This window comes from Acartia tonsa, chromosome 3 (genome assembly GCF_053477335.1).
Source record: "Acartia tonsa isolate MP-2025a chromosome 3, ASM5347733v1, whole genome shotgun sequence".
NCBI lineage: Eukaryota > Metazoa > Arthropoda > Copepoda > Calanoida > Acartiidae > Acartia > Acartia tonsa.
This window is the reverse complement of record NC_137262.1, coordinates 3,828,056-3,853,076: the sequence shown is the minus strand read 5'-3', so window position 1 is coordinate 3,853,076 and position 25,021 is coordinate 3,828,056. Positions and strand designations below refer to the sequence as shown.

General features: G+C 32.8%; 1 protein-coding gene across 1 annotated transcript in view; it reads right to left on the bottom strand.

The window, feature by feature from the left end:
* The window catches only part of LOC145312959 (uncharacterized), a 134,285-nt gene that overhangs the window by 31,321 nt on the left and 77,943 nt on the right, over positions 1 to 25,021 (bottom strand). The window contains exons 7-8 of the mRNA XM_080152171.1: positions 4,850 to 4,972; positions 4,386 to 4,488 (exon numbers count right to left, since the gene is read on the bottom strand). Coding sequence (XP_080008297.1) covers positions 4,386 to 4,488; positions 4,850 to 4,972 — 226 coding nt within the window. The remainder of the gene's footprint in view (positions 1 to 4,385; positions 4,489 to 4,849; positions 4,973 to 25,021) is intronic.

Sequence of the window (25,021 nt, the reverse complement as noted above, 5' to 3'; positions counted from 1 at the left end):
TTCACAAATATATCGTCAATTGTCTTTTCCCTGAAGAATAAGATCCCTAAATATATTACCAAAAGATGCAAGTATTTAATAAATGTTATTTCTCGCTTCGTATTATAAACAGCTTTCCGCGGATATAGAATGTACATTTACAAGAAGATAACCAGTTTTTTTAGCCCCGAGGTGCCGAAGGCACGGGCTAAAAAACTGGTTTAAACTTATTATTGTACATTTTTATATTCGTAGAAAGCTGGATATAATACGATGCTGGACATAGTTTTTTCTTATGGATGAAAACCGGTTCTTATCCACCGGATTCGAATGAATACGAGAAATTTTTTATCTACGGAAGGGGTAATTTTGTTTATCATAATAGGAATTGTATAACCATTGTCTTAGCCCTTAAGATTCCAGCTTTATTCGACCTTCAGATGTAGAATTCTTAACTTAGCTTTGTAAAGATTTATTAGGTTGGTTTGGAATTGGAATAGACACATTATCAAATATTCATACGAGTCTTTCAACATTTAGCCAGGGATCTAAAGGGATAAGACAATTGCCGATAAATTGATCTACATCTCCAAAGATGATACACTATCTGTAGATTATAATTAGTGGTAGATTAACGTCTGGACACCCAACCTAATGAACCAACTAACCAAAATTTAATAAAAGTTTACAAAGTTATGGAGCGAACAAATAAAAAAAAACGTTGCTATAAAACTTTGGGGACTAGTATACTAACAGCCACAGTGTCCCCTCCATCCCTAATTCATCATTTAGCAGGCAGGGAGAGGGAAATGGGGAATAGTTCCATTCGTGGCAAAGCCCCTTAAGGGGTGATACGTCGTATTTTTAAAATAGCTTTTGATAGGTTATGTTAGGTTAGGTTTTATTGGGTTAGGTGATTGCCTCACAGGGTTAGGCAATTGGCCCCCTCAGGGTTAGAGCCCCCCGCGGGTGCTAGAGAAAGGAGAAAAGCTGCTGTAAAAAAAACTAAGAATCGTCTCTTAAGGAGCGTTGCCACGAAAGGGACTATACCTGGAAAATGAATAAAAATGTAATTAATCCACACACCTTTCTTCTTCCATATTTATTCTTGGAGGGAGGGGACATTGGAATGTAAATTACCCTGCTGCCCACATAATCTCATTTTACCTAGTAGTGTTCACACTTTTCAACCAACAAATTAAATCTCTAGAAGGAGATGTCAATTTTCATAATTTCATAATTTAAAAGCCTTACTAAAACCAGTTTTACTGTTTTATTTTTAATCTAATGTCTTACGTCCCTATACCCCTGCTATTTGGACCTTGAATAAATCTGGGGTTAGCCAACGAAAATTTGCTTAAAGATATAATTTTAGTCTATTCTAATTCATTAGTCCAGGTAAAATAAGACATTGAACTGTAAATTCCAGTAGTATCCAAAGTATGTACCACATTATTCTATTCGTTGGCTTAAAACTTTGGGTACGTGGTCATGATTGGTTTCCATATCCACACTTTTGAACCAATAACTTTGTATATCATTATTGGGGATGTAGATCACTTTATCATCCATTGTCTTATCCCATAAGATCCCTTCTTACTCTAGGTATAACAGACTTAATGTTTGAGGTGATATAATTTTTTTAGTAGCGAAGCAACTCTATATTTCACTATGTCCGTCCGTCCGTCAGTCCGTCCGTAACGCTATGGGGGAAAGCTCCTATAAAAGATAGAATGCTGAAACTTTTCCACATTTTTTAAGTTAATGATATAAAAATTTAATTTCTTGTCGTTTTATGAAAACAGCCATGTCGGTCAAACTGCCTTTTAGCAGGTTTTTGGCTATTTTATATGTTTTACATATTTCCCCATATTTTTGGTGTTTTTTGTCCATTTTTAAAACTTTTTTGGATACTATCAAGATATCAAGATAATGTTTCCCATTGTTATGAGCATCTTTTATGTAATTTACTTTAACCGTCATCATCATACAAAATAAAACAAGGTTTCGTGTTTATTTTCTCAAATAAATCTATTCTCGATTTTAATGAATACACTTTTACCCATCCAAGATTTTTTTGTGCTTCGCTACTTATGGATGTTGTCATCCTTGTTTAAATCCCAAATCATTCAATAAATATCCAAGGTACATTGGTAACCAAAGATTTATTGACGCTCTCTCACTTTCTTTAACTCAAAACTTTGGGCACTTTGATCAAATCTTGATTATTTGGTAAAAATTTGTCTGTCCCATAATTTTCATCAACAGGAGGGGTAACTTAGTAAAAAATTATTGGGGATGTACATTAATTTATTGTCCATTGTCATATACCTTAAGATTCTAGGAAAATATATAAAAAAGCTTAAATGCTACTTAATATATTTAGTTGGGATAAAAAAGGATTAGATTTAAATGATTCTATACTATTATTGTATCCAAATAAAAGAAAATTGTCTACAATATTGTAAATACCAGGGATTTTGTACATGTTAAAAATTGGAAGATTTCATTAAATAAAAGTTGTCGCAAATATAGGTATTAAATGATATAACATATGCACGCTCTTCTCCTTGGAAAGAGAAAGGAAAAGGCGTAAAAATAGCCTAAAATCATCCCAAGAACTAAAACTAAAGATAAAATAACCTAGACTATGAAGCCATCTCGGAAATATTGTAAAACTCAACGGTTTAATGGCTAGCGAGATATAAAAACGGACAAACAGAAAATCCTGCATGTTTTTTCTTCGTAAAAAACTACCATTAATGAAGCTCTTTATAGTGCCAATAAAGATGACGTCATGCAATAAAAATGACTATACAAAGCTTCATCATTGATATTTTACTGCAGATAAATGAAAAGTACGGATCTTTTATATTTATAATAAAAAATGTTTATGCAGTATTTTGATTATTATTTGATTACAATTTGCTTTTCCTCAAAGCCGCAAAAAAATCTATATAAAAATGTTTAGTAATGAGCTACCCTTCTATATTATTTAATACTATTGGCTACGCACATCAAGGCCTCAAGGAGCACTTGAAGGGGGGATGGGGAAGTATAGACAAACAGTCATTTAAAAAATTGTGGGGGGGGGGGGGTAGTGAGGGTGATTTTTTTCTATTGGCGATTTCTATATTTTTGCATATCCGTTCAGAGGTTAGCGAGATCTTTCAGGAGAGACAAGGAAAGACACAGATGATTTGTCTGATATTTACATTGAAATTAATTCAAATAACGCTACGCTAATGAGGATAAAATGACTGTTAAATTAACAACTCCAATGTTTAACAGTATATATGGGAAATACATTTTTCAATATGGCTTAAAAACCGACTGATATCCGCTGGATTAGAACCGGTTTCTCAGCTATTCTGAAAAATCATGTAAAGCATCATATTATAGACAATCATCCAAGATTAGAATATTAAAATGAAAATCATAAAATTAGCTGTGTTTTTTTGTCTTAATTTTTCATTTTAAAAATCGCGGAAAGCTGTCTATAATACGATGCTATTGATAATTATCAAATCGCTATTTTTTCTTATTCGACATTGAAAGAAAACTATTAATTTATCTGGTATAGGTTTACTTCCTTATTCTGATTAGCCTCTGTACTTTTAGATCGGCGGTTTCCCTCAAAATGCCCAGTTGAGCACAGAAACTCCCCTTTATTTTTATACCTTTTCCTGCGGTGCTCTTGCCCTGTGGGGCTAATACTTAATATAGCATAACCTTACATAGGAAGTGATAAATGTAACAAAAGAAAACTACCACCAGCCCTTACTAATTTTCAATTCATTTCACAACAAAAAAAAGAGGGAGGGGGGAGGCTACTCCACTTCACTAGGAAAACGCCCAAATTTTTGTACATTATATGCATAACAGAGGCCAAAAAGAAGGCTTATTTATCTAGCATGTGTTAATTTCAAAACGTTTTATTAAGACCTAGAAAGAAAATTTCTTATTTTCGACCCCTCACTTTTAATTTTAGTTTTAAACGAATAACTTTTTGAAATGAGGGAGGGGTTTCCAGCTTTTTCACTTAACTTTCCACAAATCTTTACAAAACCTATTGGAAGCTAAACTGATAATAAGAACCATATATGTTAGGCAGTTACCAATTTCCTTCGTTACACACAGACTGATAGACATCCTGTTATTTTTTTATTCAAATAGACCTACCTCAGACAATATTTTACAGTATATGATTGTGAGTAGTATAACTGGAAGTAGGTATAATTACACACTTAAATCCTATTACTATTGTATTTGGAAGTATTTGAACGTCAGCGCCGGAAAAAGACGACTTTTGATTGTATGTGTTGTGTGCGGCATTGTTTGTTATGATGCTTCCGAAAGCTAACAGGCGCCATTTTGAGGCGCACTTTTGTAGAACATAGACCTACCTCAGAGAATATTTTGCAGTATATGATTGTGAGTAGTATAACTGGTAGTAGGTATGATATTAAAGTTGACATGAAGGTCACCAGGAAGTATGAGATCTCAAAACTAAAATTAAAAACAAAATGTTAAAGATATTAATATTAGGGGTTGTTCCTCAAGAATCCCCATCTTATTCTTGAAAATAAGAAAGAGACTGGACCACATCGTGTCATACTAAAGACATTAAAAAAGGTACCTAATGCTGCTACGGCTGGCATGTGACACTAAAATCAAAGATAATCCCGCCCAAAATGAGGTAATCATGTTCTAATAATATCTAAAACTAAAACATACCCAGTGAAGCACAAAAAATCCTGTTATGGAAAATAAATTTCCTCCATAGCTTTGAAGACTGATGAACAGACAAATTGAATTACATAGTAGCTTTGCTACTAAAAAAGTTGCTTGGTTGAAAATAGCTGTGTACCTGTATGAATTTAACGGTTTGCACGAATGCCAGAAAGAATTTGGAGGCGGCGCGAGGGTCCAGATGACCGCCAGGATGGTGCTCACTATCAACACTGACACCTGGGATATGTACGCGCGAGTCCTAAATAGAAAATAAAATTAGTTCTATAGTATGCAAAATAAAAGGTGGTTTCCCTCAAAGTGCCTAGCCGACCAAAGAACCCTCACCTCCATTTATTTTTAAAGAAATAAAAAATAAATGGAGAGGGTAGTTCTTCATTTGTTGTTTAGGTTAGGTTTCTAAGTAACTAGTAGGTTAAATCTTCGCAGGGTTTAAATTTAAAATTAATATAGATAAATATAACTAAATGTTCTTGATGGTATATTGCAAATTTTGATATTGATATTTATATATTTTTGAAGAATAGAAAATTTCTAGAGAATTTGCGTTTCAAAATATTTTTAGTAACCTAATATTTAAAAATAGTATAATATTTTTAGTATTCTTCCTATTAATGATAATTTTATTTTTCCTCAGAATTTGCAGCTTTTTAAAATTTAGAAATATTTTTTAGTGCTATCATCATTCACGTTGATTGAGGGATTTAAAGGGATAAGACAATGATGATTCATACTAAAAATTAGCCCTTTGGACACCAAACTTAATAACCGAACCAATCAAAAGTAAATAAAGGTCACAAAAGTTGTAAAGCCAACGGATAAGAAAACGTTGCAGTAAAACTTGCAAATGTCCCCTTTCTCCATGGTTTGAATTATATTGCAAAAATAAGATAAAAATACTCATGTTATTATTAGTTAATGACTGTTTTTAAAGTAAAAAATTTCTTTTCGCCATTTAAACTAATTTTCATACTTACTGATAGCCGGACGGACATCGTTCTACTTATAGATGCAATTCTTTAGTTTTATTATATTTTACTTTAAAGTAAATCATAAAGTAAGTAGTAAATGACAAGAATTGTTTCATTGTAAAATTATTTGAATCAAAACAATTGTCTATAAATAGATGTTTGCCAGGGATTTATGAGGATAGGACAATAGAAATAAAATTATTGTATAAAGATGAACAAATTACCCCTTATGTAGAATTATTGGTGTAGAAGTTTAGACACTAAAGGTTTGCGAAATTCAATTTCAAGTACCCAAATCTTTAAAGTCAAATTAGGAGTAATTATGTTTATACACAATGAATACCAGCATAATTCATAGTCCAATGTCCCCTCCCTCCCTGGAAGTTTGCAAAGTTTTGCAAGCTGAAGGATTCATTTTATTGCATGGCAGGACAAAAACAAAATTGACAACAAAGCAAACTTTCTTTTATTCTAAGAAAATTTGATTTACTAAAGTGAATCTTACAAAGTTTAAATTTGATTTATTTCAAATTTTATATGAAAACAAACATTATTTCAGTCTATCAACATGGAAGAACAAAATATGTATTTTGATATTTTGGCCCTTGGATGAAAGTTTTGAATTTAGGCAAGACAAAAAAAATATTCACCCCTGTTACATATATTGTTATTCCAGTTCTTTATATGCAGTTAATTGAAAAATATGTTGTAGGAATAATAGGAACATCTTTCATCACCTTTATCATTGAAAAATAGTTGAGTTCTTTCAATTTACGTCCCAAATGATGACACACAAAATTACCCCTTCTGTAGATTACAATTAGTGATTGAAAAATTTGGACACTCAACTTAATAATCCAAAAAATTCAAAATTCAGTAAAGTTGTTAAACTGACGAATAATAAAACGTTGTTATAAAACTTTGGGGACTATTGTAATAAACGACCCAATGTAGGTCTATTTATACCATTTTAAGAACTTGTTTATACAGATGCAACGCTTATGATATTGTACCTTATTGTAATAGGAATCAGTACTCGAAAAATGAGATCAAAAAGTTAAGATCAACATGTTTAAAATGGACGTACGGAAATTCTGGTAAATTATGAACAAATAATATATTCATCGCGGAGTCTAATTTCTTTTTTATAACTTTCAGGAATAAGCAATTAAAAGACCCTTTTACTTATGGATAAAAATCATTAATAACCAATTTTTCAAGGATTTTTATTTTATTTATTGAAGATTAAATTGAGTTCTTTTAATTTTTTTCTTCAAATAATCTCCTAAATCCTTAAAATCCTTGAGATACACTCAAATTAATTAACCAACCAATCAAAAAACAACCAACGAATAAGAAAACGTTATAAAAAACTTTGGAGACTATAGTAAAAAACAATCCAATGGCCCCTCCCTCTCTTCCTGTAGACATCAGCTTCCTTAATGTGTGTCTATTTTCCTCTTTTATTGCAAAGAAAACACGGCGAATGAAAGGTTAATTTTCTGGTAGAAAAACATGGGAATATATTTATTTCTTGATTTACATCAAAGTGCTTATAAAGCACTGCAACCCCCTAATTTTGGATCTTAAACAAAGTAGCCTCGGACAAAGTAGTCTCCGGACAAAGCAGCCTCTATGACAAAGTAGCCTCCTAAGGAAAATGTTAATAAAGATCATGACCGCAGCGCTCGGCCCCCTGGCCTGCCTAGCCGTGGGCGCTCGGCCCCCTAGCCTATAACCTAACCTAACCTAAACATTGTAAAAACAATATCAAAAATTGTAAAAACAATGTTTAAAATTGTAAAAACAATATTAAGAATTGTAAAAATCTACCAACCAATTTTTGTAAAATCCACGAAATACTAAACCAACCTATGTATTTTACTTAGGAGGCTACTTTTCTTAAGTAAATGTCCTGAGGCTACTTTGACCTAGAGCTACTAGTCCGAGGCTATTTTGTCCCTAATTTTAATAATTTAAAACAAGGGGGGAATTTGTTTTTCCCCTTGTGTCTAAACCCTGCGGGACCTATTTCTGCGGTGCCCTAACTTAACCTGACAAAAAGAAATAAACAAACAACTGAAAAACTAACCAACAATCATTTTCCATTTATTTCAAAATACGGGAGGTAGGGGTTGCTGTGCCCAACTAGGCACTTTGAAGGAAACTGCTGATTAATTTCCTACTCAAGGGTGAGATATATATGCCTGTATTTGTCTCTGTTTGATGATAAGTAGAAAAGTGTAAAAGCCTATATCATTTTTGTGTTCTTGTATTCAAGCTAAAATTTGCATATTAATTTTTTTTTGATTTTTCGGGTTTAGTCCCTTTCGTGGCAATGCCCCTTAAGGGGCGATTCTTTGTATTTTCAAAATGGCTTTTAATAAGTCATTTTAGGTTAGGTTAGGTAATTGCCCCAAAGGATTAGAGCCCCCGGCAAGGGTTAGAAAAAGTAGAAAAGATACTGTGAAAATAAGAAGAAACGCCCCTTAAGGGGCGTTGCCACGAAAAGGACTATACCCGATTTTTCCATCATTCAATGTTTGTTTAAATAAACGTTTAACATACAAGAATTAATGTCTGAAGTAGCGGGATGTGTGTGTGTGTGTGTGTTTAATCAATAAAATCTCATTAACTGCTTGTTAACAATTACAGGAATCTAATAACTTAAAAGACTCATTCTCATTAAAGTAATAACAATCGATGACTTAAAAACGTTGGGTACTTTGATCAAACCTTAACTGTGGGTTCAAAGTTCAAACTATGAGTGGCCTAACTTTAAAATCATCATTGGGGGTGTACATCAATTTATCGTCCATTGTTTTGTTCCTATAGTATTTTAAACCTAAATGTATAGACACCATCATTTGTTAGAGAGTAATGACTAGACTATTAAGACCAACTACAAATATACAATTTTATTTATTTATTAATAGACCAAAAATATACCATTTAGAAATGTACTTTATAGCGCTAGATATGGAAATATAGGTGCTTTGTTTAAAATATAATTTAGTTGCAAAAGATTAATTTTTTCAGTATGGCCGAAACTGATTAATGTCCTCTGGTTTAGAACCGGTTCTCAGCCATTCTGTAATTGTTTAGCATCGTATTACAGACAATTTTCCACGAATGGCTTTAATCTTATAATTGTACATTTTATATCCGGGGAAATCTGTTTATTATACGATGCGAGAAATAACTATTCCCCATTTTGTAGTAGATGTGGTCTAAATATTGTACCAAATGATCATTAACTTTATATTCATGGATACACAATACTTCTGGTGGTGGCATACTAATGCTTTTCACATGCCATATTACATTTTTTATGGGATACTTTAGGCTTTTTATCCTCTACATACAAAAGTATATGATGGTAGGCTAATTTAAGGACCGTTTTTGTACGGTATATACTGTGTACAAATGGATTTTCCTCTAGTTTTAAAGATTTGTTAACTAAAATGTATCAAACAAATGACCCTCTAAAAACCAAATATTAATTAAAATTTTAGAAGCAGTATGTCAGTGACTATTTCCCCTTGTACTTCGCAACCTTGTGTACAACCTCGGCCTAGTGGGGGTCTGTCATCACGTATATCTGACACCACTGCACTGGACTGATTTTCAAGGAATATAATGTTACATTCAACGAATTCAATTGTACATTGTAGGATAGGTAACACAGATCAATAGTATAGATGTATATACAGACAACTACCTCCCTTCCTTTTTTTTAAAGACCTCTTTCATCTGCTTTTACACTATTTTCTCGTATTCATTCGAATTCGGTGGATAGGAACCGGTTCTCATCCATACAAAAAAACTATATCTAGCATCGTATTATATCCAGCTTTCTACGAATATAAAAAATGTACAATCATAAGATTAAAACCAGTTTTTTAGCCCATGCCTTCGGCACCTCGGGGCAAAAAACTGGTTTTAATCTTATAATTGTTCATTCAATATCCGCTGAAAGCCGTTTATAATACGATGCGGGAAATAACTATTCTACTACTTGGCTGTGTTAATGTAAGTGACACCATTGGTTGATTTTCAATGACCCAATATAAAGGTTGTTCAAGGTGGTTGCGATGGGGGAGATACAGTTATTTAACCCCTTCTCCATCTAGTGTTTTAATCTAATTCTGACACCACTGCACTGGAACGATATTCAGCAAATATAATGGTACATTCAACGAATGCAATTAATACATTGTAGGGTAGGTTATCGAGGTAACGAAAGTTTTACGAACACGCTCATTCATTCGTAGGACTTGGGTAGTTTTTAATATCTGTTTAAATTTGCAGTCTCTAAGGTTCTCAATCAAGTATTTTAATTTGCATAATGGGGTTATTTTATTTACCATAATTTGGGATATACATTATTAATTGTCTTAATCCTTGACAGTTCAGAAACAACGATAGGTAATTTTTTGTTTGTTTGTGCTTTTAACTATTAAACTAATTGAAGAGTAGCTGTGGTACTTGAACTCTGTACTTTGTGTTTCATGATTGTGTACTTCTTGTACTTAGTACCCATTTAAAATCACATAATAGTTTGCATATATTTGCTGATGACAGAAAACTACTAAAATCTGCCAAGTTTGCACCTTCCTGTACTTGTGACCTTCATTATTCTGTAATAAATATGTTTCCACAATATTGCAATTATTTTAACTTTGTAAATTTCAGAAATATTTAAATAAGTTGCACTTACACCAATAGACCATAAACATACTTTTAGAGTTTCTGCACCCTAAAAATTTACTGCAGATGCCTCAAACAACCAATTGGGGTAAGATAAACGCATACATATAACCTAGACAACTACATGTCTCAATTGGTGGAGACCTTTTTGGTCTAATAGCAAATTGCTTTCTATTCCTTTGAAGGGACTCAACTGTGTTTATATGCCCGACTCTATTAGCTGATTTCAAAGACCTTTAAAAAATCGGGCCATGGTCACCGTCATATGGGCAGAGTTTTATATAGCTCATGCACCTCTATTCTTTTACTTTAATGGGGGTTTAAGTTTTTCTTTAAATAAAAGTATTTAGATATTTAAAAATATAATTGTTACTGTGATGTAATATTTTGCTTGATTCTGCAAAATTATAATGCATTTTTGATAATATCATCAAATAATAGTTTATAGACTGCATAATTGTGTATATTTATAAACAACTTTTTCATAAAAATATTGAAATTATTCAACTCTTTACTGTTAAAAAAGTTTTTGGATATTTTTCTAAAATTTCATAGCTTTTAACATTTTTTAACTAAAAAATAAAATGTTTTTGAAAAAAGTTTCTAGGGAAGGACTTAAAACTTTTTTTTTTAATTTTTATTGGTTTCTTACAAACTAGTAGTGTCCAAACTTTTCATAAAAAATTTAATCAGTAGAAAGGGTAATTTTGTTTAGAACTATTGGGGATGTACATACATTTATCATGCATTGTCTTATCTCTTAAGATCCCAGGGAAATTGTGCATTGCTTTTCAGTCTAATCTGGCCTATGCATCTTGTTTTCCTATAAACGTGTCCCAATTAAGCAAGGCAGTTTTTTTATGAGGAAAACACTTTTTCCCCCTTCTTTCTTAGAATAAAAGAGTATAGTCCCTTTCGTGGCAATGCCTCTTACGGGGCGTTTCGTCATATTTTCACAGTAGTTTTTCCCCTATTTCTAGCCACTGCGGGCCAATTGCCTAACCCTGTGGGGCAATCACCTAAATAAACTAAGCATAACCTTACCTAACTATCCTATAAAAACTAATATGAAAATACGACAAAACTCCCCTTAAAAGGCGTTGCCACGAAAGGGACTATATCCGAATAAAAAATATGAACAATGGCCTGAGCTGGCAAAAAAAAAGAAATTGTTTGTTTTGTCTATCTACTAACGCCTTGCCCCTAGAGGCCCTTAGAGCTTAAGGGGGGAATTAATTAGAAGAAAAAAATTTATGAGGGCCTTTGCGATACCCCCCCCCCAAAAAAAAATTAACCTTCCAAGGTTCTCTTAGAAGCTACATTGCAAAAGAGAACCATATCGGTTAACGGTTTAGTAAGATCCTTTAGTACAGACAGACACAAACACACAGATCCTTTTACTTTTAAATAAGGATTTAGGTAAATGAACCTAAATTGTAAATTGATTTATTGTGTTTTGATGGTGAAAAAAAAGACAGCAAAAAATATTTCATGTTCTAAAAGAAGCTTCCTTAAAATCACATTTTTAACAATTTTCGAAGATCCTCTACTATTTTTTATAATTAATGGATAAACCTTTTTAGGAAATAGAAATGCTTTAACTTCCAATAAGCTAGTTTTGAGTTTTCTTTATGAATATAAGAAAATATGCATCAAATGTTATTATAATGTCAAACTGTCCTTTTTTTCAAATAAGTTGTATCTTGATTTTCCTTGTATAAAAAAGGTCAAATGTGCAGCTTAATGCCTGGATAAAAACCATTTTTGCCCTGATTATTGTAATTTCTGCTTAGCCTAGAGGCAAATTGTTCCAATCATGACCGCAAAAATGCATAGCAATGCTTAATGCTTATTAGAGTTGCTGTAGCAAAACCTCAAAATTTGACAAATAACAAAAATATGAGTTTTAATTTTAGTTTAAAATATTTTTTTTTGTGGTTAATTCTTTTCTATATGCGATTTATCTTGGGAGGGTGGTGGTACTCTCACCCAAAATAGTTATAAACCTCACTAGGTCCTATAAGAAGCTACCCTGTAAAGAAGAACCATATCAGTTTAGCGGTTAACGAGATTCTTCGGTACAGACAAACAGACACACAGACAAACATCCTGTTACTTTGTAATAAGAATTAGATTTACTAAATAAGATTTTTCGGGTTTATGAGTCAAATTTATTTGGTGGTACTGTATAAACTCCAACATTATGTTGGTTACATTTCATTTCCTTCTCTTTGCATTTATTCTTAATCCTTAAGTCCAGCGTTGCGGAGCCGTTTGATTTTGGTGCGACTCTGGCTCCGGCTCCGCGGAGCCGTCTGTGATAATGGCGGCTCCGGCTCCGACCTACAATCAAGAAAAAACTCGACATATTTTTTTCCCTCGTCTATTTTAAACTTTTGAAGGTTTTAAAAGTTCAATTTTTGATAAAAATGGACTTGAAAAACTTAATAGGGGCATTTGCACATGACAAAACAGAATTACCAAATTATAATTTATAAAAAAATCTCTTTATTTATCTAGTCCGGAGCCGGAGCCGTTTTTTAACGAAAATTACGGCTCCGGCTCCAGCAAAATATGGCGGCTCCACGGCTCCCGGCTCCGGCTCCGTAACACTGCTTAAATCTTTAATGCTTGCACACACACACACAGGGATCTTGGGGATAAGACAATCAATGATAAATGGATGTTTAACCCTAATGATAGTCAACAAATTTACCCCCCGCTCTGTATGTTAAGATTATTGGTGTCAAAGTCTGGAGACGGCTAGTTTGTGTGTGTGCCAATCAAGATTTGAAAACAGTACCCAAAGTTTTAAAATAACTAATGAGTGCACGTGATTATGAAACTTTGGGGACCGGCATAATTTACAGTCCAAAGTCCCTGCACAAAGTACAAATGTGACTTTTGCATTTTTCTTAATTTTTCTGGTGATTCCACTTAATTTCTACCACATGTTTCTACATGTTGGTTTCGACATTTAGCAAATAACAGTTTATCTATAATACAAAGTAGAATGATGTCTGTTTGTCTCGGTTTATCTGTTATGCCTTTTAGGAAATATACCTCTTAGTCCTGTGGTGGTTATAACTTTTTCATTAAGGGAGGAAGTACAAAAAATTGTCCCCCCCCCCCCCCCCACCACCAAAATATTTTAACACCTTTTTCTCTTTTTACAAAAAAAAAATTAGAATCTGGCGACGATAGAATGATATGAACTTTTGCTAATATAACCAATCATAAAAACTATTGAACATATCGTTTTATTACGAATTTACAAATAGTACGTGTGTAAGATCTGATACATTGATTTATTTATCTTTTAAATTTATATATAATATAGTTTCCAGTATGGCTTCAAAACCGATCAATATCCGCTGGATTAGAACCGGTTCTGAACCATACTGAAGAAATTAGTATCGTATTATTAACAATTTTCCACGAATAGTAAAATAAAAATCACAAATATAATACCAGTTTTGATGGACCTAGCCTTCGGCCCCTCAGGGCCAACAAAACTGGAATTAGTATAACAATATTCCAATTTCTTATCCACGGAAAGCTGTCTATAGTACGGTGCGATAAATAACTATTTTGTATCTTTTGATAGGGTCACAAATAAGAAATAGATTAATGCGAACATCAATGCAATTTTTTTTCTGGTTATTTCTGGCCATTACAAGTTCCAATAACCCTTGATCAGGGTGGGAGGGGATATTGGACTGTAAATTACACTGGTACCCAAAGATTTATAAACTATTCATTTGCTGAAAAACTTTGGGTACTTTTATTGAATTTTATTTGGTTAATTCCATACTAATAATGTCAAATGAATAATCTACAGATAGGATAATTTAGTTTATTATCAATGGGTACGTACATAAATTTATCGTCTATAGTCTTATCCCTTTGGATCCTTGCCTTTGATCAACCTTGTTTTTGGTTTGATTAGAATTCGGATTGATTGCATTTCTTACTTATTATGTTGAATTAACTTTTTCTTGGTTAATTTATCTCATTTGGCGGATCTACTGCAGTTCACGGTAAAATATTGCTGGTAAGGAATATTTCCAAAAATCTATGAATTTTAAACCGGCCGCTAGCTGCCAAACAGCTGGACGTACAGATCATACCCGCACACCATTTTAAGCGGCATAAATAGGCCTACAAATAATCTGAAATAACCAGGAACCAATGATGCACAGGGAAAGCTTCACTGAAGAAAGAACGCATAGAATAGGTCTTTTTCGCGTATTTCTCTGCACTTCGAGATAATTATGCTTTATTGATTTATGGCTATTCCAGCTTATTTGTAGGCCTTCTTATGCCGCTAAAAACAGTGTGCAGGCATGATCTGTACGTTAAGCCGTTTGGCAGCTAGCAGCCTTTAAAATGCATAGATTTTTGGAAATATTCCTTACCAGCAATATTTTAACGTGAACTGCAGCAGATCCCATTTGTCTTGTACATTTGTAATTAAATGTACTTCATACACTTCTTTGTTTAAATTAAATTAAAGTTTCTCGTCTAATTTAGAAAATGGACTTTAAAAATTTTTCATGGAAAAGTACTAGATGTGAACTTTGATTTTAAAATACTCTAAATGATTTTATGTCAATCTAAAACTTAAATAATTTATTTATATGAGTTAAATTTTATGTTTGTTAGTACAGTTAGGGAGTTGAATCCATTTTTATAGAAGCAGAAATATAATCTATGATTATGGTTTGGACCCTCTAAAACTGTAATCTACCCTTCTACTTTCCCCTCTCTTGGTGAAGATATCTTCACCAAGAGAGGGGAAAGTGGAATCTTACATTTCAAAAATCGTATCGGCGTTGAAGATATCTTCACCAAGAGAGGCAAAAGTGGAATCTTAAATTTCAAAAATCGTATCGGCGTTGAAGATATCTTCACCAAGAGAGGGGAGAGTGGAAAGGTAGATTACAGTTTTAGAGGGTCCAAACCATAATCATAGATTATATTTCTGCTTTTATAAAAATGGATTCAACTCCCTAACTGTAGTAGCTTTGATAATAACACGTAACTTAACGTTTTGAAGTAAATACAGGTAACTAAAAAGCAAAATGATAGTAATCAAAGTAAACTTTTTAGGGACTCAAAGGATATGAGAATAGTTATTTCTCGCATCGTATTATAAACGGCTTTCCGCGGATATTGAATGTACAAATATGAGATTAAAACCAGTTTTTTTTAGCCCCGAGGTGCCGAAGGCACGGGCTAAAAAACTGGTTTTAATCTTATTATTGCACATTTTTATATTCGTATAAAGCTGGAATAATACGATGCTAGACATAGTTTTTTCGTATGGATGAGAACCGGTTCCTATCCACCGGATTCGAATGAATACGAGAAAACAAGATTATCAAGCGACTAGTATACTCAAAATTCACCACTATATTGTACTGTTAACAAACCAACTGTGAGATTGTCATTTTTAAATTAATAACAATAAAATTAGTCGTTCATTTTCTTTGATGTTGCACCAGATTTTTATCTAATGTGATAAAGTGATACTCGCAGCTGGCAAAAATAACGATAACTGAGATCCATCCCCTTTACCCCATCCCCTAACCTCGTACTATATGAACAAACTGTCCCATTAACTGAGGTCCATATTAGCAAGCTAAATTTTCCCCTGTCAATATATCCACGTATTTTTCATTTGTTTTCTATTAGCTGAAGAAAAAAATCCTCGAAATCTATTTGATGCTATTTTATATTTCTTTAGTTGGTTAGTAACAGTTTTTACGACTTTGGTGTACTTTGTGGTTGCACATTTTATATTCGGATCATAGTACACACAAGAAATTTAAAAAAAGAAAACAAGGACAGTCAATATGCATGATTAGAACAGCTTTTTAGATATTTTAGTATATTCACATAAGAAATTTTATTATATTTCTGAAAATGTTTCAAATATCCTTCAAAGGGAAAAATCATTTATTTTACCCATCTTCAGATTTATTTGTCTTTTTTTTACATAGTTGAGAGGGGACATTGGACTGTAAATTATACTAGTACCCAAAATTTGGTAACATGCTTTCTCATATGTTGGCTTAAAAACGTTGGGTACTTTTATAAAATCTTGATTTCTTTGGTCCAACTAGTGGTATCTAAACTTTTCAACCAACAATATACAGAAGTAATAATTTTGATTATGATCATTGGGGATGTACAATGTACATCAATTTATCGTCCATTGTCTTATCCCTTAAGATCCCTGCTTTTTACACATCCACGCTTAGAATCACACACACACACACAAACACTTACACACACACACACCCCACAAACACACACGAACACACACGAACACACACACACACACCCCACAAACACACACACACACGCACACACACCCCCACAAACACCATTATATTAATAAAGCTCAAGTATTTAATAGTCCAATAACTTTTTGCCACACTGAGAATCATCATTTGGGAATAGTCCCTTTCGTGACATCGCACCTTAAGGGGCGATTTGTCGTATTTTTAAAATGGCTTTTTATAGGTTATTTAAGGTTAGGTTAGGTTATATTGTGTTAGGTGATTGCCCCACAGGGTTAGGTAATTGGCCCCGCAGGGTTTAAGCCCCCCGCAGGGGCTAGAAATAGGAGAAAAACTACTGTGAAAAATACGAAGAATCGCCCCTTAAGGTGCGATGTCACGAAAGGGACTATACCCCAATTATTTTTACAATTACTCAGGGATCTGAAGGGATAAGACTATGGACAAAATTTATGTTCATTCTCAATGATAATAAACAAAATTTTCTCCTTTGTAGATTGAAATTATTGGTTGAAAAGTTTGAAACCAACCAATTAAATTCTTTAAATGTACCCAAAGTTTTAGAGCCAACGAATAAGATATCGTTGTTATAAAACTTTGGGTTACCAGTGTTATTTACAGTTCAATGTTCTCTACCTATTTCTAGAACGAAAAGGACTTTATGCTACGCCCCTAGAGGCCTCTAGAGGAGGGGAAGATCGAATTTGATAACCCAAATTCTTATTCTAGATTTTAATAGATAAAGTAAACAAAATTTTATTTTTTTGGGGGGGGGGGGGGAATTTTTCATTTTTTGGGGAACCCGGTATTAGTGTCGGACTGATTATGACGTAACAAAAAAAATTAGCCAATGAGAAGCCAAGAATTTTACCATTGGTCAATAATGTCCTCTCATTGGCTAATTTTTTTGTTACGTCATAATCAGTCCGACACTAATACCGGGTTCTTTTTTGGGGGGTTAGTTAATAGTTAAAAACCCTCCCGGGACCTATGAGAAGCTACCCTGTTAAGGAGAACCCGATCGGTTCAGCGGTTAGCGAGATCCTTCGGTACAAACAAACAAACACACAAACACACAGACACGAAGACACACAAACATCCTGTTACTTTAGTATAATTACCTGTATATTTTATTCCCTAGTTATCTATAATACAAAGTAGAATGATGTCTGTCCGTCCTCCGTTTGAAGCTTTAAATCTCGGTAACCGCTGAACCAATTGAATTCTACTCTTCAGGGAATATACATACTGGTCCCGTGGTGGTTTTAAGCTACTTTCTTGGGGTGTGGGAGGGACACCCCCAACCCCCCAAAAAACAAGGTAGGTACCAAATTTTTTTGGGGGTAGGTACCTAAATATATATTTTTTTTTCAATTTCCTTTTTGGGCGAAGCCCCTAGAGGCTAGGGGCAAAGCTACTAGTACAAGATACAATAAATAAATATTTAAATTATAATTCAAAATAGCTTTTGTATTTTAAAGGGTGTTGATCGAAGGACAGAAAATTAGCTTAAAAACCTAAGACTTCTGTATAAAGCTTTCAAAAGATAAATTAAAACAAATATATTTAGAAAGTATAGAAATTACTCAAATTTGCAAAATTGAAAAAATATTTCCTAAGAGGATAATACCTGTTTTTGAAAAAAGGGATTGTCATATTTGGGGCAGCTTTAGACCACCAGCTGATTTTAAATTTGTAACAGGTTGATTTCCATGAGGCTTACCGGTGACTGACGCATAGCTGCCAAGCCATGGGATTAATACAGAAATCTTAAGGGATAAGACAATGGCCAAACAATTTGTTTAATTTTACTGTGGTATAAAATTGTCGTTGGATAAGTTTGATTACTGTTTATAGAAACAAGATCTAATAAAATCCACCAAAGTTTTAAAGCCAACGAATGAGAATGTATTTAGAAAACTCCTTTTTTCTATTCCTTTTTTAAAAGCGAAGCTTTTCTCTAATTAGGGTCGGTCCGTCCGTCCGAGATAGTTAGCTTTAATTCGTTAATTTAGGCATATTAGAATTGTACTATTGATTTTAAACTTTGCATGATGATTCCTGTAGTAGTTAGGTATGATTTGAAAGCGTAGCAACTCTATAATCATTACCAGAATGTCCGTACGTCCATTTTTCTACTTTTTAAAAGCGAAACTTTTCTATAATTAGGGTCGGTCCGTCCGTCCGTACGTCCGTCCGAGATAGTTAGCTTTTATTCATTGATTTAGGCATGTTAAAATTGTCCTATCGATTTCAAACTTTGCATGGTGATTCCTGCGTAGCAACTCTATAATCGTTACCAGAATGTCCGTACGTCCATTTTAAACATGTTGATTTTTGTACTTTTTTTAATAACAATTTTCTATGTGATAAAATAATCCGATTGATCTGATTTTTTGATTACTGATTCCTATTACAATAAGGTACAATATTATGAGTGAAGCATCTCTATAATCAAGTATTAAAAATGTCAGTATGTTCTTAAACATAATTCTGTATTTAAGAAGTTTTGCAACAAATTTACGTATAATTTTGTCAAACCTTATATTTTCATATTTTGTATATTCAGTTCTGACACTCAACAAAAGTTAATGTTTGTCTGTCATATCGTTTCAGAGCTTCGCTTTTATGGATGTTTTCATCCTTGTTTAAATATACATTATACAAAATCTATGATCTTTCCAAGTAACTAAAAAAGAATGATATTTAAAAAGAACGTGCAATGTTATTTTAGCCTATCGCAAAAAAATAGTTTAAGTTTGCAATTTTTCTTTGTGCATTATCTTTAGAAACCTTAAAGTATATTCTATTTTTCCGACTAAATGAAAAAAAATAGATAAAATAAAAATAATTGATTCAGCTTATATCACCTTAAGATCTCGCTAACTGCTGAATTAACTAGAGGGAGAGTAACTCAATTTTCCCAAGAAAAATCGTCCTAAAAAATTTTCTCTTCGAAAATTTTTTCGTCTTTTCTTTTAAAATTAGAATTAAAATGGGCTGGTTGACTCATTCCCCCGCCCTTCCCTCATGTATTATTAAAGTAACATATTCATATTTTACATTTTTTTTACTTTTGCCTCTTTTTCAATAAAAAATTAAGATTGTCCTTTTGAATAAATTTGCAATTTTCTGCATTATCTTAAGATACTTAGCGGATTTTTTTCTTCTGCAAAACACATCCCTAGTAATCTCTGTCTCAGCAATTTACCTTTTTTTGTGCTTATATAAGCATTTTTGTCAGATTTAAGTAGGACGTGCTCACATCGGGAAAGTCCGCACTTTACAACAAAAGTGGCTTACTTAAATCGGACATGTCGGACTAACGAGCCATTTTCGTAGGTTAATTGCTTACTTGAAGAACTATTATTGCCCTATAAACCCCTAAAAAAACCCCAAAAATAAGGGTGGCTGATAAGAATCAGCAAAATCGGACGCTTTTGAGGTAAATGTCTTACAGATTAAGATTTTAATCCGGATTATTTTTCCTCAAAATTTAATCCCTTCTCAGCCATTTAGGCTATATTTGTAGTTGATTGCTTACTTAAACAAGCCATTTTTGTGACTAATGTCCTACTTATATCTTCCATTTTTGCTACAAAATCCTTACTTAAACAAGCAATTTTTGTGATTAATGTCCTACTTATATCTTCCATTTTTGCTACAAAATCCTTACTTAAACAAGCCATTTTTGGGGTTGATTGCTTACTTAAATCCTCCATTTTTGCTGCAAAACCCTTACTTAAATAAGCCATTTTTGGGGTTGATTACTTACTTAAATCATCCATTTTTGTTGCAAAATCCTTACTTAAATAAGCCATTTTTGGGGTTGATTTCTTACTTAAATCATCCATTTTTGCTACAAAATCCTTACTTAAATAAGCCATTTTTGGGGTTGATTACTTACTTAAATCATCCATTTTTGTTGCAAAACCCTTACTTAAATAAGCCATTTTTGGGGTTGATTACTTACTTAAATCATCCATTTTTGTTGCAAAATCCTTACTTAAATAAGCCATTTTTGGGGTTGATTGCTTACTTAAATCATCCATTTTTGTTGCAAAATCCTTACTTAATTAAGCCATTTTTGGGATTGAGTACTTACTTAAATCATCCATTTTTGTTGCAAAACCCTTACTTAAATAAGCCATTTTTGGAGTTGATTACTTACTTAAATCATCCATTTTTGTTGCAAAATCCTTACTTAAATAAGCCATTTTTGGGGTTGATTGCTTACTTAAATCATCCATTTTTGCTACAAAACCCTTACTTAAACAAGCCATTTTTGGGGTTGAGTACTTACTTAAATCATCCATTTTTGTTGCAAAATTCTTACTTAATTAAGCCATTTATGGGGTTGATTGCTTACTTAAATCATCCATTTTTGTTGCAAAATCCTTACTTAATTAAGCCATTTTTGGGGTTGATTGCTTACTTAAATCATCCATTTTTGTTGCAAAACCCTTACTTAAATACGCCATTTTTGGGGTTGATTACTTAGTTAAATCATCCATTTTAGTTGCAAAATCCTTACTTAAATAAGCCATTTTTGTGATTAACTTCCTACTTATATCTTCCATTTTTGTTACAAAATCCTTACCTAAACAAGCCATTTTTGTGATTAAATTCCTACTTATATCTTCCATTTTGGCTACAAAATTCTTACTCCAACAAGCCATTTTTGTAATTAATCTCCCACTTATATATTCCATTTTTGTTACAAAATTCTTACTTAAACAAGCCATTTTTGAGATTAATTTCTTACTTAAATCTTCCATTTTTGCTACAAAATCCTTACTTAAACAAGCCATTTTTTGTGATTTATTTCCTACTTTCATGATGGAAATTGGCAAAATTGAACCTATAATTAATGTAACAAAAAACTTTATAAGTCAAATTATATTAAACTACATGATATTATACAGTATTACAATACATTCAAAAATTTTATATTTTTTTCATGTTTAAAAAATGACTGATGAAAGTTTGTTTTAAATTTATAAAAATTAGATGTTTAAATCAAATTCACTAGTTTTCTGCATAAATCAATCTTCTGTTTCTGATTTTAAGTTGTGTTATAAAGTTCCAGCAAAACCACTCTAACCACAGACTGAGACAATCTGTCTTTGAAGTGATTCTAATGTACTCTAATGATATTTTGATTGATTTATCAACTCTGTTCTCCAATGAAGTAAACTCCTGAGAAAAAATTACTAAAAATAAGATATATTTAATATTGATATGAAATACACAAAACTACTCTTTCTAACATATGTTTCTTTAATATTTACAATAAATATTCATGAATTATTATTAACATTTAGAATAAATAAATAATAGTAAAATATCTAATATAACATTTGTCATTTGGGATTAGGCTTTTATTCATAAAAAAAATTTAAAGCTATTATATATAAAAACAAGCAATGAAGTGCACTGATGTCTAAGGAGGGAGGGATGTACAGGTATGATAACCCCCACCCCCAATGAAATTTGGCATTTAGGAACTAAGACATCATTGTGGAGCTTCTATGTAATACAGCATGACACACAAAAAGTATTTTTTAGGGTTTACAGACCATATTACTTAGTGTATCAAAAAAAGTAGCATATGTTCTTGATCTCTTAATATTTCCACACAAGAAAAAAATTTTAGAAAGAGCCTAAATTTTGAAAAAGTAACTTAAGAAAAAGTTTTAAGTGAAAAGTTAAAATAAGTTTTAAGTTGAAAGCATTTTTTTGAGTCTTGTAAAGTTAATGATATTTTCATGATCCTAACTTTATTAACAAAAAAGATATCAACAAAATAAAATTTCATCAAAATGAGTTTTGATTTTCAAAAGCATAATTTACCAGAGATCTAAAGAGATATGTTGAAAAGGGGGCCAAATAAATGTCGGAATTCATCCTTTATTATACACATTGTGATGAAAAAATTAAGTTTTTAAAGTTAAAAGCATTTTTCTATTATTGGGATTATTTATACCCACAAGTTTTAGTTCCAAGGTTATAAGTTTTAAGAATAAAACAGATTTACAACTTAAAAATGTAAGAATCGATCTAGCACCCCAAACAATTGGCAAAACTTAATGATACTTGGTGAAAATATGAAGATTATTACCATAATTATCCCTAAAAATTTCAGCTCTGTATCTTTTATAGGAGTTGAAAAAATCATGTTTCACCCTTTCTGTCTCTGACAGATGGACAGATGGACGGACAGACAGATAGACATTTCATATAATAGAGTAGCTTCACTACTAATTATAGAATAGCTTTGCTACTAAAAATAAGCTCAGAACTCATATTTATAGTTTTAGAGGGGGTCTTTTGCTCCACTAGCCTCTAGAAAGGAAGTCCCGAAATGAAATCTGTAATGGTTAATTAGTTAAGTTATGTTAAAAGAGTTTTCTTTAAAAAATCAGATTGATATCTTTAAAAATAAGCTCAGAACTTACATTTTTAGTGTTTTGGGGGATCTTTTGTTCCACTAGCCCCTAGAAGAAAAGTCCCAAAATTCAATTTTTACAGTTTTACAGGTGGATCCAATCAAATAAATGAGCTTACAAGCTATAAAAACAAGCCCAACAATCTACGGCAAAATTTGGTACTGAATTGTAAATATTATTGTAGCATTTGCTGCATAACAAAAACACACACACAGAAAAACTTTAGGGTACCTATATTTTTGGGTACCCCGATGCTAAGAAATGATAAGGGAGTAATAAAAAAAAATCATTTGTGTAAGAACCAATTATATTCAGAAAGTTTTTAAAAAACAGAGGGGGAGAGGAATGAGGATACTTTGTTAAATGGTTTAATGTTGCTGCCCTACTTATGGATATGCTTATCCTTGGTAAATTAGTATAGTATAATGTTGTTGTTTTACATATGTATATAACTGTCCTTGTTAACATTAGAAGGAATAATGTTGCGTTTCTTACAGATTGGGGGGGGGGAGTCATATTGACCCCCCCCCCCTCTAGTTATTTCAATGTCATTTTTTTTGTAGGTAAGATAGAGAGTTGTGACTTCATGACTATTTAAGTTTTGTAATTATACGTAGGCAAGAGTCGATCTTATAAGGATATCTGGTCTGTGTCGGTCGTGGCGTCCAGTCAAAGTCTGTTAGGTCATAGACGTCCAAGAGGGGGGGGGTAATGGGGCGATTACCCCCCTCAAACGAATTTGGGGGTGTTGTAGGCACCCCCAAATTTTTGTTCATTTTACCCCCCCATTTAGAATTTACCCCTACCCTGGGGGTGCCATAGGCACCCCCAACCATTTAGGAGGGGGTATTTACCCCCCCCCAAATAATTTTGGGGGGGTAAATACCCCCCCCAAAATAAAAAATCTCTAACAAAAAAATTTTTGCATGCTTCGCGCGCATTTTTAATAAAATTTAAATTACCCCCCCCCAAAAATTTTACCCCGGGGGTAAATTTTAGGGGGGGTAAATTTTGGGGGGGGTAAATTTTAAGGGGGGTAAATTTTGGGGGGGTAAACAAATTTTACCTCTGCCAACAGATTTCAGGGGGGGTAATTACCCCCCCCCCAAGCAAATTTTACCCCCGGGGTAAAAATTTTGGGGGGGGGGAAAAAAAATTCATGGCGTGCTTTGCGCGCCATTTTACCCCCCCAAAACCGAATTACCCCCCCCCTTAAAAAAATTTTACCCCCCCCAAAAAAAAAAGCTTGGATGCCCCTGGGTTAGGTGGCACCAAATTTAGAAAAAAATTTAAATAAATCTTAATTTCTACATTATGACTTTTGTGTACAAGGAAAACCTAAAATTTTTTTGGTGAATACTTAGATATCAATGACCTTCTGAGAAAAGTGGTGTTATGACTGCTCCCTGACTGACTTTATGACCATTTTTTGTCCGGCTTTTACTACAGACATATATAATGAATATCATGGCTTATATAACAGCTAGAGACCTATAAATTTTTTTGGTAAATCCTTGAGCAAAAATAAACAGATAAAAATATTAATTGGCGTCGCCAACCGCCGTTTTTCCGCCGTAACTGCCAAAAATGGCGGTTTCCGTTATTTGCCGTTTTTCAGCGATGATCAGAACAAGTTTTTTTTTGTTATCAAAAATTAAAAGTTCGTCCTAAAATTTGGTCATCCTAGCTGCAAAATTGGCCGCTCTACAGCTGTTTTAATATTTAGCGGCTGGCCGCTAAAAAGCGGCTAAGGAGCAGTCTGACCGCTATGACTAGAAAATAATTTTCTCTAAAAATATACATGAACCACCAGAAAAAAATTTTATGTCTCTAACTGTAACAGGAGCCAAGA